Source organism: Anguilla anguilla, chromosome 8 (assembly GCF_013347855.1).
Source record: "Anguilla anguilla isolate fAngAng1 chromosome 8, fAngAng1.pri, whole genome shotgun sequence".
NCBI lineage: Eukaryota > Metazoa > Chordata > Actinopteri > Anguilliformes > Anguillidae > Anguilla > Anguilla anguilla.
The window spans coordinates 15,114,894-15,129,060 of NC_049208.1; the positions used below are offsets into that span (position 1 = coordinate 15,114,894).

Sequence of the window (14,167 nt, forward strand, 5' to 3'; positions counted from 1 at the left end):
CCTGTCGAACCACAGCAAACGCCCCATGCCTCCGGAACAGGGCTCAGACTGCTGGAATAATACCCATGGTGCCATGCCGTGCACATCAGTCTGGGGACGGAGGGGGTTGTGGTGCCGGTGCCCAATCAGAGCCGGTCTGCCACCGCACTGGCTCCCCGCCCAGATTCGCACCTCGCCTCCGGGGCAACGGTGCGATATTGGTTTCACACTTCCGTACCTGCCCTGGGACGGGCACTGCGTTACTCAGCTAGCGGCCTAGCAGGGCTCGCATTCTGGCACGAAAACCGCCAGCCTTGGGCCGTCCACCGCAGGGTACGAGAGCCAGGCCGCGGTGCCAGCTCCCTCTCCTCCCACGCCGTCCGCCGGCAGTCACGACAGAAACACGGCCCTGGGCTTGCAGGCACCAAAGATTCATCAGAATGTATGACTGCAATCATCCCTTTTTGCAAGCACCTGAACACCTTAAGTCCAGGAAGTGGCATCATAATCTGTGGTGAAGAATCTGGTCTGACCAGATGATTCCTACCACAGGAAGCAAATAATATAAAGGAATGAACTCAACTCGCATGCCATAAATGGTCTTGAGACACGGCAGTACATCCAATAAAAGGAAGGCGACAAAAGGAAGTGGAGCCGTAACACTGCTTTCAAACTGTGCCAGTCGAGGCCCACAGACTGCGTGACTGGTGAGCACACCAACGCAAGTCTGCAGGAGCCACTATAAAGTGTGTCATTGCCCATAAAAGCATTATAGTGCCACAACATTGCAATTATTATTTTATTTATTTTTATTCATTAGAAAGGAGAGCACAACCCACCCTCCTTTGCTATTTTTGGTTTTATTCAGACAGAGAGAAAGCAGAGATGGTTACAAACAGAGAAGGGTTCACAGACCAGAAAGTGCCATGCCATGGCTCGAACCCTACCCATGCAGGTGGATTCATCAATGGTTTGAGAGTAAGACACCCTATGGTCTGCACCACACGTCTGGTAGCAACACTGTAACTGAACATTGAGCGGACTCCTGAAACGTGACAAACTGTATTTGACAGCTAGCAGTGCCCAGTTCAAAAAGTGTTCTCTGTGTTCTAGAACTCCATTGCTTTCTATTAGCAGTAGTGACTGTTATGTCCGAATTCAAATATTCATTTAAGATCATTCACTTTAACTGAGATGCGCATAGATCGAGGAGTGGGGCTTCAGTCTCTGGAACAAATGCAGTGCCACTGTTACAACGACACATAACTGTCACACCGACACATAACTGACACACCGACACATAACTGACACTCGTATGGGGAAACTATCCTTAGAAGCGTCTCCCATGTGCGAGCTGCCTGCTGTCATTGTGCGCTGTCTCCAGGGGAGAGTGTGGGCTTGCACGCTGCTCCCCTCATTGGCTGCCGTGGGACAGAGGGAAGCCAAGGCCCCCTGGGCAGCTTCAAAGGAGGTCTTTAAAGTGAACCGGTGAACCTACCTTTCAGTTACTCGTTTATGTCTGCTTTTCACCCGGGGCCTACGTCTGCCTGTCAGTTAAAACGACAAACAATGGCCTCGCATTTCATGCTCAAAATAGAAAGAACACTACATTGTGTTGTAAGAAAAATATATATATAGCGTGGCAATGTATAAAAAAGCCAAAACGACACAAAATGGAGATTTGCTAATCTGGAGTAGCGCTTTGTAGAGTTCTGTTTCCCTCCCTCCCTATTCAGCAGGTGTCCATACTATCAGAACAGGGCTGATAAGTAGCAAGCAGCAGCCATGTCATTACTGCGCACGTTAGCTCAGCACAAAGCAAGTTCCTGGATGAACTTCGCTGACCCGACCGGCAATTGTCCACCCAGAATGAACCATCCACACCCAAAACTGGCCACTCAGGAAAACAACACCCAAATCTCGTCCATTTATTTATTTACAGTCCCCGAGCTGCGCCTGACATTCCTAAAATTGCAGTAAAACATCCCAAAATAAGTGGCCAGGGCGTGGAAGGACAAAAAGAAAAAAAAGAAACAATGGGTTTGAACTGATCTCTACCTCCGAGCGCTCAAACTACCAATAATAAACCAAAATATCATCGCATATTGTGTATTTTTTTAAGGAACGAATGTCAGTTTAGATTTCTCCTGAGACATTACAAAGGGTTCCCTCCCCATTAGACATGGGTCACTGATCCCATTGTTTTGCAGTGTGCTCCCTGTGCAGGGTGGCAACTGTATTGTTTCTAAAACAAAGGGGAGGCCAGCTCCTCCAGTGAAAGGGTTTGGAGAGTCGTCTTTAGATTTGCTGTGCCTGTGAACAATGAAATCATTATCTATGCACAAACAGGGCATTGACAGACTCACAAATCCTGGTCCTTCATGATTCCAAGAGAGATCAGAGGGTTTTCCGTGGGGAAAAAAACAACCTTTGGGCAGGGTGTTGTATTTTTTCGGCCGATTCTATTCAAAATTCTGCTGGTTTGGTAGAGCGAGTGGGTTGTATCATTGATTTTTGAAGGAAGACCAGGTTCAAGGCTGACAGACCTGAGGTCAGAATACTTAATTGCACATACAGGCACTTGATAAATATCATTATACACAAAATGTTCATTAAGGACTGGATTCACCATCTGTGACTACTAAGGTCAGAAATCACTAAACACCAAACTCTGTAAAAACCACAAATTGTTTCCAATAAACATGGTCTGAAATGGGAAAAGGACTTGTGAATGAACTTAACAGTAAGCTCTTACGAGGCCTCTGAACTGTTAAGAATGCTAGTCCTTACAAATCAACAAAGTGGTAATTAAAATAAAAACGACTCCAAACCTTGAGCAGAAGCTGGCCCACTGGGAACAACAAGTGATAACCTGTCCTTGAATTTCCCCTTCTGCGAAATGTCACGTTGTTTTTGACAAGATCCCTAGGCCAGATCCTTGGCACTGTCACAAAAGAACACTTAAGCTACACAATAAGGTCAAAAAATGCAATATTCTCCATAGAAACAGACTGCACGTCTCTCAGCTTTCAATGGCATCTTTATAGCCAAACTAAGCCTTTGATTATAGCCGACTACACACAACCCACAAGTAAAGAAAACAAAGGTTTGGAATATGTATTTTTTTCTGATAACATGAATTATTTCGCACCAACTCCATTGGACACATACTGTAAACACATCACTAAGAGTTAACTTATGTCATGCCATGTCAGCAGTACATTTAGACAGCCTGTTATAGTACAGCAAATCCACTATAACCACATGACACTAAGATCCCACCTTTGATTTCAATCAGAGCAAAAGTCAGTCCTGATTAAAACAAAGGCTTTCTGTCCTTTCTCACTGGACACATTACCACAGGATTTAATTATAATATTTTCAGTGCATAGGAAAGTGTGTTTAATGGAGCAAAAGTAACTCTAGGAGCAAACGAAAAAAAGAATGTGGGGCTTTGTGTGCAAAATATCTGAATATACTATTTGCGAGGACCACGCATTGGAAAGGGTCACTTCAGCTTTTCTGTGGGAAAATCTAATTGAAAGTCTCTGTTGGAAGTGTGTGTGAAATGACAGCCTCTTGGCGACACAGTCATTTTTGGCCCAGCAGCCAATGCTGTCCTTTAATCTGACTGCTAATGTGATTGGGCTACATTAGAGTCTCAAACACATGGAAATGCAGGTGAAAGGCAGCCTGAATATGCAGAGCAGCAGGTGAAAATGAGTTCACGCCTCTGGAAAAACAAGTGTCAGTTTACATCACTCTCAGCGGAGTCGACCCTTCTGAGGAGGGGAACGAGGGACAGGGGCTTGGGGGAGGAGCTCGCAAAATCGCCTTGCAGCGTTCTGAAGGCTGCTGAACCCCAGCCACCTGGAAACGGGCGATGGGCAGGCCTCATTTTTGGGGCTGTGAGAGTGTAGGCCTTGTTTTGCGGCCTGTGAGAGTGCAGGCCTTGTTTTGGGGCCTGTGAGAGGGCAGGAATTTTTGGGGCCTGTGGGAGCGCAGAACTTATTTTTTGGGCCTGTGAGAGAGCAGGTGTTTCTGGGGCCTATAAGAGGGCAGATTTTTCTGGGGCCCGTGGGAGGACAGGCTTTGTTTTGGGGCCTGTGAGTGAACAGGCATTTTGGGGCCTGTGACAGGGCAGGTGTTTCTGAGGCCCCTGAGAGGGAAGGCCTTGTTTTGGGGCCTGTGAGAGGGAAGGCCTTGTTTTGGGGCCTGTGAGAGCCATGCCTTGTTTTTGGGGCCAGCAAGAGGGCAGGTGTTTCTGGGGGCCATGAGAAGGCAAGCGTTTTGTGGGGGGGGGGGGCTGCTCTGGCTCTGTGCTCAGGGCCACATTTCAGACATGACAGGCCCTGCTCTAAGGGGAGTAAACAGAGCAGCAGATGGCAGTGGCAGGAGGCAGACCTGACCTGGAGGTACCAGAGAGGGGGGTCGGCTCTCACAGTGCGTCTGGCAACGGGGCGTAGCTTCATCTCAGGACATGGCCTTCTGCACACCCCGCCTAGCACACCCACACCGCACTCCACGTCACGGTTATCCAAAATGGGCAAAACAGTCTTCCCCTCAAGGCAAAAGGGCTCATGGCCTAGTCTGTAGACGATTAGGACATCTTGAAGTTTTCATAACTACTGTGTGCAACAGGCTATGGAAGCTACAGCTTCAGGGAGAGGGCAAGACTCTGTCCTGCGGTCAGGTTCACAAACTTGACTGGGCCTTGCTTTACATTCAAGCTAAAATGTACATTAACAAGTATGTGTGTGGGTGTGTACAAAATCCATGTTGAGATTCATAATGATGTATAAGTGTGCGCACCAAAGTCTGTGTGTGAGAGTGAATGTGAGTGTGCGTACGCTTCTGAGAGCGTGTGAGAATGGGGTTATGGAAAGACTGTGTGTGTTGTGTGCACCCGCGTGTGCGCGCGTGCGTTCGTGTGTCTCGGCTCTCGTATGTGCTGGAAGGGAGAAGGGATTTACTGTAAATGGCTCCAGGAGCCTGTCACAGGCGTTGACATCTCTGTGTATGTGGGCGGCGAAAGCAGCCTTTTCTGAAGGGGCCCCACATGGTTCAAAAGTTTTTTCGTTAAAAGAAAAAAAAAAGAAAGACAAAAAGACAGACAGGTTTCCTTTTGTGCCGAGAGAGCAGAGGTAGGGTCGAAAACCGAAACTCTGGCTGGCGCGAATCCAGTTCACTTGGGAAACGGGCAAGAATGCCCTCTTTGAAGGGGGGGGGGGGGGGGGGGGGGGGGGGGGGGGGGGGCTTCCCAAAAAGAGAGGGGTGGGAGTTGCTGAATGCTGAAAGGCTGAAAGCTTGGTAGAGTGGTACACAACCTGGAGCACTGTTTTCAGTCCCAATGTAAACATGAAGCGTCTGTGGCAGAGTCCTGGCTGTTCAAAATGCCACTGTGCTACCCTGTCGCTTACTTTTCGGTGGTATTTACTGAACTTTCCCATCGGGGCAAAGAGATGGAAAAACCCTGTAAATACCAGAGCCCCAGACTGCATTCTTAGTCAACAGAAAGCAGACTCAATTCAAAGGGACGAATGCAAGCACAGCGAATGTTCTCAGGTAAATCTGCTGATATTTCATGAGCAAGAAAAAGAATGAACAGATGTTTACAGACAACACCACCCTGGCAACCAGCAGTTCCATTCTGTTTGACTGTCGAGCATCTCCCCCACCCCCCCCCCCTCCACCTAATATTTATGATATTTTACAAGCATGTGACACACACACACGCTCATACAGGGTGGATAAAAACAGCCTTTCCACAGGAAAAGGACTGACTGCTGCTGTCAGGCACAGCTCAGATTCCTCTTTTAATCCTCAAAAACATGTCACACTCGTCAGGATTTGTAGGTTTCTCCCTGTCCCACCTTCTTTCAAAACTCTACAGCAGAGGAGACGCACTGATTAAAACATGCCCCTGAGTGTCAGGCACTTTTTATATTAGGAGCCCCAAGCAGCCGCCCACCCACCATGCACACCAACCCCCCCCGCATCCCCCCCCTACATTCGCCTCCATATTCCTCTCCACCGTGGAACAGATCTGTTCCACTCCCACTGGAAACCCGATCTCCGACAGGGGCCCACGGTAGCACTGAAATCAGCAGGGCCCGGCAGTCACAATGCAGCTCGCTGCGGTAGCGCGGTGTGTGGGAGGGTACCCCACCCCCGCCCCGGCCCCCGCCCTCTCCCCCACGCCGTTTTCCAGGTGCGCTCAGTCCGCCCGCCCGCCCGCCCGCTCTCAAATCAGACAAAACAGAGGCTGATTAAAGACCCGGCTGTTTACAAGCAAAGTGCAGCCCAGATTCGGCCCCCCCGTCTACCTCCGCCACCCCCCCCTTCTCCCTCCTGCCTCCCACGAGTGAGCCTGCAGGTTTCTGACCACATCAAGGAGCAGCAGTCTGCACCGGCAGCCTTCTGCACACCCAAACACTTCCTCACCTGCCCCCACAGCCCCTGTGTGAGGAGAAAGTGCATCAGGCCAGCACCTCAGAACAACCGAGCACCTGAGGAACCTGCCCGGCAACCCAGCATCCAAGGGGCCTACCTGGCAACCCAGCATACCTGAGGGGCCTGCCTGGAAACCCAGAATTCAAGGGGCTTGCCAGGCAACCCAGCACCTGTGGAGCTTAATGGGCAAATCTGCACCTAAGGGGCCTGCCTAGCAGCCCAGCACCTGACAGGCCTGAGAGGCAACCCAGTGCCTAAGGTGCCACCCAGCAACCCAGAACCTAAGGTGCCTGCCAGACAACCCAGCACCTTCAGTCTTGTGAAACCAGCTTATATGGAACTTCCGAAAACAAAGACAAGTAGCTGCTGCTTTTTTGTTTGTTTCTTACAAAAGCAATAAGTTCCCAGTTAACCTCAGTGACCCCCAAACTGATAATGCATAAACAGCCACAAACAAAACACTGGCTTGTCAACTTCAAGAAAAGAAGAAATTCTGCCACCGTAAACAAAAAAAATACCATAAATGAGCAAGAAATATTTTTTAAAGTACAGACCATATAACCATTTCCACAATGCATGCCTAGGACTCAACTATTGAGCCACTATTTGCCATTTCGGCTGCATTTTTGAAAGTTGGTTAAGTGGTACACCCAAATACTGCACAGGATTTTTTTATTAGAAAGATTTTGATCCATTAAGAACTCTGTATTGATTTATGTCCACAAAGCCCTGCTGTGTCTTTTTCTCTAACATAAACTTGCTCACGTGCATCAATCCTAATACAGACTACTGTACTCAAACCCAAAAGTGTCATTTGCTTAGATAAGGTCCTGTAAGACAGATCTACTGGATTTCAATGGTGGCACCTTACAGCTTCACTTATGACGCTACTCAGTTTCCTCCCAGAAGTACCAAAACAGTCCTGCACCTAACAGCTGAGGGCTGGAGTGTGTCCAAGTGAAGAACATTTAAAAACTCTGCGAGATTACAGTGTTCTGGTTCCCGGCTCCCTCAGTGCTGATTCACTTTCCCCAAATGAGAGGTATGCGCCGTTTTAACTCTCTTCCCACGCGGCGTTTTAAAGAGCGCCTCGCGCCACCAGACTACACAAAGCGGGGTCAGACGTGCAATTCGGGAAGCCGAGGAGCCTCCGCCGTCCAATCGGCTTCGCTCGCCGAAACAACAGCGGGGCGAAAGAACGCAGCGCGGATAAACACAGGTGCGCGGCGCGTGGGCGCGGCAGCCATCCGCGCGCTGACAAGGCAAGCCGCGCAGCGCTAGGCGACACGACGCGGGGCCTCATTATCCCTCAGACTGCAGGAGAAACGCAGGGCTCCGAGCTCGCCTAGACTGCAGCGCTGCGAGGAGATGCAAAAGAGGGGAAATTTTTTAGAGATGGAAACAAAAACAACAAAAAAAGAAAGACAGCCTTGCTGGAGAAGATGCGGTTTTTAAAAACTGGGGGGGAGGTGGGGTGGGAGGGAAAGGACACTGACAGAATCCACTTACAGGCCCTAAACAACAAAGAAGGCACACCTAACTGGAGCGACGGCAAGCTGCAATAACAGGAAAGCAGAGGTGGAAACCTTTCCATACTAATTTGCTTTTTTCGTACTCTCTCTTTCCCTCCAAATGGTACCAGTGGGCTAATTAACAGCCCACATTTTTCTATTTTCAATGAAGACAAATAAACATCCAAACATCGTTTTCTTTTTCCAGCGCTGACAAGGTTACTGCTGTTTGCCTCACTTCTGGAGACAGTAGACCTCAGGCACTCTAAACTTTACCCGATTTTCACAAAAAAATCAACACTGCGACCTCTGTGTTGGATGGGACCGTACCAGTCTGTTGCAACATAGCTCAGCTAGCCGGAGCAGATGGTCTATGGAAAAACACGCAGGACTCAAATAACCATCTCTCCTCTGGGTTTGTGTGCAATGTGTTCATAAAACGATTGTAGCTTTTAAAAAAGCAAAAAATAAAATAAAATAAAATAAAACTGAATACGCCATATAGCCTTTTAAAAATCTGAGGTAATGTCAGCCTATTTATATAGCTTTGTCAAGACAAACTGTCACACCATAGTTCTCTCCTTTTCCTCAGTAATTAAAGTTTTTTTTGCAGCTAACAGGTACAGCCAGAAATGTGTGATTCCACCAATATGTGGAAAAACAGCTGGGTTGTGAACCTGATGCATCGTTAAGCAAAGGGGGCTAAAATAGCATTAATTTCATTAACATGTTCAGGTTAAAGCAGGCTGCCAGGTAGGTTGTTTAAAATAATTGTAAGACTCGCCACAGTGGCTCAATTATCCCGTGATTTAAAATGCAGATTAACGAAGTGCATTAATTTAGAGGTTCATTAAAACAAAGCATGCAGCTAATGGCAGAGATGGCAGAGGACATTTTCAGGAAGAATACAGGGCATCTGACTAGTCTGTGTCTATCTGAGAGATTATGCCAATATCAACACTTGCTTCAAGCCCTCTTTTGTCTGACAACTGTGGTGCCTTTCATTTGTAAAAATACAAATTGCACAGAACACAACATTGGCAAATGAGATGAAGAAATTCCAGCCAATGAAAACTGATGAACAACAGTACTGTGATACATCCCTCATTTTAACAAGCTCTGCAGCAGAACTAGCATGTAACGCCATTGCTTTAACTCAAATTCTTCACATCATTGTAAAATCAAAAAAAGCAACAACAGAAAAAAGGAATAGTTCACAACTTTCTGTACTTTAATTGGCTATCTCAGAGACCAGCATAATCATTTCAGTTGAATGTACTTAAAAATAAGCATGGCCAAGCCTGGGTCAGTGAAAAAGCTCATAGGGGTTTGGTCAAATTCAAGTGCAGGTGCAATATTTTTGCCATGAGAGCATATGCTGATTAGTGTCTCTTTTTATTTGGTTTACTGACGTGAAGCATGTCTAGGTCACATTGTTTTGTTTTTTGTTTTTGTTTTTTTGGTAACAATTTTAACTCTTCAGAAAAGTTACACGGTATATGTGTACAAGTTTTCGGTCATTCCTTCTCTATGATCCACCACCATCATTCCGTCTTCATTCAAAGACAAATCAGAACCAAACACAAGTATTTTAAGTATTCAAGGTATTCACTCTGCTGGAAAATAAAAAATATCGAGCATAAGTCAAATCACCTAAGCTTATGTGTATGATCGTAAATTACAGATAAAAAAGGAACTTCCCCTTAAAAAATCTTAAATGAAGAGGGGGAAACCCAGCTTCAGCATTTGCACACCAATCAAAAAGGCCTGTAACTTTTTTTGCAGTGTTTCACACATTAAAACTTTTAAACTACCTAAAGAAAATTAAGTTTCACTTGGGTATGATACTTTTGTTTTCAGCCTCAATGTAGGTGACTTGCCATACATAAAGGAAATAATTTATCCAGGTCATGTTGGTTAAAGATATTCTGGTGATGCAAAAGACTGATTTTGTTACTGACCTGCTTTATGTGAAGCTGATTAGAGGAAATGTGTTTTTTCTTTATCCACAATTCATAATCAGATTAAAGGTTCATCCTTAATGAATGGATACAAAAAAAGATACCAAATTCCTGTCACCTTCTGTCTCTGGGATACTGACCATTACCAGCCATATTAGCCCCCCCCCCCCCCCCCCCCCCCGCCCCCACCCCCGCCAGTCCAGTGCTTACCCTGCTGAAATTATGCTGCCCATATGATCGTAGTAACATATGTCCTATCCAAATGAGAGATCCTAACAGACTGAGGATGGTTAGTGTCTGTAAAAAATATACTTGCACAGATGATACCATTAGATAGCCTATACTGACAATGAAGGGTACATATTTTTCCATAAAATGCTTAGAGGTCTATAACCAAAAACTTACATGACAGTTGAAATACTTATGTTAAATCAGTTACTGCACTGGACTGAGCTCTGTGTGCTAATAAAAAGCGGCATTAATAGTTCATCATTTAACTGCAACTTTACAGTTGTTTCCCACTCAGGCCTGAGCAGCTTCAGCAACTTAAGCTAGCCTGGGGAAGTCCGTCGTAAGTAAAAGGAAAACCTGATGACAGAATGTCATCTTATGAACGACATAGTATCCCATGAAAAGTGTGTTTCGTGCTTACTGACTGTAGTACTGTTTAACTTAGCCAAGGATTTACTGCTTTTCATATCTAGATATGAGAGACACTACAATGGGGCCATTTCACTGTATTGGGAATTAGGGGTCAAAAAACGGGCTACGAACAGGGATCTGAAATAGGGAAGTCTGTGGACTGCTGTTTTTCCAAGATGATAATTTGTTAATTTCAGAGTATTGTTTTTGAAGTCCGCAGGTCCTACTAATGATATGACCAAAAAGATTACATTGAACGAATGGTCACACGTAATCGTTCAAATGTAGAGGAAAAAGTGAGGCAAGCATATAGCCTTATTCTCACAGAGGTGTGTTTAATTACTTTACCTGAGACTTGGTCCGAGCTCGTGATTAACCTTTAAAAAAAATTAATGAAGTGACCATTGTTCAGAAGACTAAATTACAGAAACAGAGAGCAGAGCACGAATTGGACCAAATAAAAGGACGTATTCATGCCGCAGATGGAAATGAAACAAATCAGTAGTCGTTTCTTTTGGACAATTACTTAGAAAGGAGTTCGAGCTCCTTATCCTTTCGTACCACTATCATACCACTACTATTAGCTAATATTAAGTACAAACGTGGGCACAGTCGTGAATATATGAAAAAGAATAATATATGTCATGGACAAGAGGTTCCAAGAATCCATTCTGTGCATGCGCTGTCACTATAATTCCGAGAGGGTGCGCTGCATCAAAAGACGACCCTGGTAAGATGACGAGCTGAATGGCCAGTTATCACTGTCAGACATTATCGTGTTCTAAACTAACAGTGGGAAATGGAAAGCAAGCGGGAGGCAGGAAGCATATGCTAGGCTACAATGAAAGCAGATAGCCTACCTCTGAATAATCATTTCTAGCTGGTCTTTTTCTCTAGCTAAGCCGGTTTTGCTTGTCCAAACAAACAGCACTAAAGAGGATGTGAACCTTGGACTCCTCAAATAAAATATGCTTAACCTTACAACCGCGCAGCAGATGCCATATTGAAAGTTCGCGATGACAGAACGCCATTAGGTCACTATAGAAGGCGTGTGGGAGGTGTGACGACAAGAGAACATCCTATTGGTGGAAAACACTATATGCAAACCACCTGACCTTAAAACGGGACGTCTGTGCTCTTGTATCATTTACAAAGCTCCCTTGCTTGCCAGGTGATAGACTGCGAATTGTTAACAATGATATGAAGACATAAACGATTTAACATACCCAACCGCCATTCTCCTGGATCCAGTTCTGCAGCGGCCCATTTAGGTACTCCGTCATCCAGCTCGCAATATTATCGACTTGGGCCGACATCTCTCTGTTCATACTTTCAACGCACATCGTCCCTCCGAACTCGAAGAAGGCAACAATTCGACCCCAATTGACCCCATCCCGGAACAGCTCTTCAATAACCGACGTAAATCTCCTTTGTGCGGTGTTAGGTGTGAAATGCAGCTGCTGTGACATCTCTGCAAAGTCTCGTTGATACATCCTTTCAATTTCGTTGCCCGCTTCTCGCAAAACCCTGTGAAGCGCAGCGTGCGGGTCCGGTTGGGGAATCCGGTTGAAGACGGGGGAAGCAGCTGTCTGTGCCCTCCGTGCCAAAACGGGCGAGGAGTCTGAAGAATCCACTAAGCTATTATTTGGAGAATCCGTTTCTTCGGTCAAATGGAATTCCCACACATAGCCCCTTTTCAAGAGTTTGTGACTAATATATTTTTCCACTATACTCCGATTATGGAAACCAATCTCGTTTGCCATTACGGTTTTAAAAGGGCTCGGCAAAATCAGTTGTTTCAATAATTGTTACGCCAAATGCATTTTCCAACCGAGATACGTTATATTCAAAGAGTGTGATCTGCAACATAACGACAAAGATTTCAGCAATTGATACATGTGACTGCTATATTTTTTCATTCAAATAAAAACAAATTATCAATTATATTTATTCGGTCGTATAAACCTAATTGATTCATCAAATATCTATAAAACTGCTGACATTTAAAAAAGTAATTTCTTTGTTTTACTGCACAAGTAATAGCTTATAGCTTACTAAACATAAGTAATTAACAAAGCGAAAATCTGAATTTAAAAAAATGTTGCCACACTTTGTTTAAAATAATCATTTACACATTCGGTTACTTACTTCATGGTGCAGACGAAACGTGCACCACTGCCGTTAAGATACTGTAGCTACCAGGATGGCTTGTTGGTTAATGCTACGCCCCTTTCAGATCCTTGGGAAAGTAGCAAGTTCAGTGTATCCGCGTTAAAATGGAACTCGCATTTAGCCAGGATAAGGAAATGTGTTTTCACTTGGATTCTTCCATCGACGATTATCTTCCAAGATTTTTCTAAATTTAGCCACACCGATTCTCCTTGTTTCTATACCATTCCTCTGACATTTGTAGCCTAGCTTCTTCAGAAAGACGGAAGAGAAAGCTTAAGCCCTCGTAATGCACTTAACACACAAAAATGACATGCACTGCACATATAAGGCAAACAGAGCCCCTCTACAAAGCAGTGTTGTGCCTGTATCAGATATCAAGTCCAGAGCACCTAGTTAACGCTTGACAGCGAATAGGCTACACAACGGCGCTTCGCGTAGGCAACAGTAACCTATGCGGAGAGAAGCCTCGAGCTGGGAACTGCTCTCACCCTCTGGAGCTACACCCTCTCTCTCTCTCTATCTACGAAGTTACTGCTTTCTCGTGAGGTAGTTCCTCTACGTCACACCATTCACAGTTTTTAATCAGCAAGGAGAGCGAGAGACTTCATGAATGATGAAAAAGTCACATGCTGCTCAGTATGTTTGGTTTGGACCGTTCATTCTTCCTCGTTCATATTTCATATAGCAACTGTTCAAAATTGTATGACAAGATGTAATCCTAGGCTTTTCTTACTTCGCGTCGTTCTTGGCGTGGTCGGCTATTAACCCTTAAAGACTCATTACATTTAGAGTTAAGGCACTTCATCAGTTCACAATGGAGAATGTTAGTATATAAAGCAGTGCAATGGCATATTTTTCACCTCAACAGAAGGGGTGACGTGTACGATCTTATTGAGAACTCCACTCTAGTTAGAAGACTTCTGAATTCTAGGAAATCAGTCAGTTTGTTTAAAATAAACAGTCAAAAAATAAGCAGGGAGAAAAAATCATTTTTTAAAAACTCAAAAGACATAGCACGCCCCCCCCCCCCCCCTTTTTTTTTTGTCCTGAACCAAGCTTTTAATATACACTGCCCATAACTTTGTGTGAAATGAGCAGATAAAACTGGAGAATCCCATCTCATAGTATTGCTCCAGTCAAAGTTGAAGGATTTTTAAATCTCACAGAAGGGCCTTGGTGTTATTAAACTAAAACAATGACAGAGCAGGACATGCTTTTACAAGGAAAATTTAAAATTTTCTTCAGAACACCCCAAATGAAATATAATTGATACATGACTTTGGTGAGAAGACACTCTCTTTGATCTTGGGGCCGTTGCAGTTGGCCTACTTGCATGTTAAGAAAACCAGCAAGTGCTGCAGTTATAAATTATTGCAATATTCACTCTGAATTGAAAAGTGCCAGGCACTGAAGAAAAAAACCCTTTGATGGGTGCCCCCTGGTGGCCAG

The 14,167-nt window shown here is 45.1% G+C and overlaps 1 protein-coding gene across 1 annotated transcript in view; it reads right to left on the bottom strand.

The window, feature by feature from the left end:
• LOC118233789 (apoptosis regulator Bcl-2-like) overlaps positions 1 to 13,270 on the bottom strand; it is a 36,597-nt gene extending 23,327 nt beyond the window's left edge. Inside the window, exons 1-2 of the mRNA XM_035429736.1 lie at positions 12,695 to 13,270; positions 11,773 to 12,406 (exon numbers count right to left, since the gene is read on the bottom strand). Of these exons, the coding sequence (XP_035285627.1) occupies positions 11,773 to 12,309 (537 nt within the window). The 5' untranslated portion in view covers positions 12,310 to 12,406; positions 12,695 to 13,270. The remainder of the gene's footprint in view (positions 1 to 11,772; positions 12,407 to 12,694) is intronic.
• Between the last annotated feature and the right edge of the window lie 897 nt (positions 13,271 to 14,167).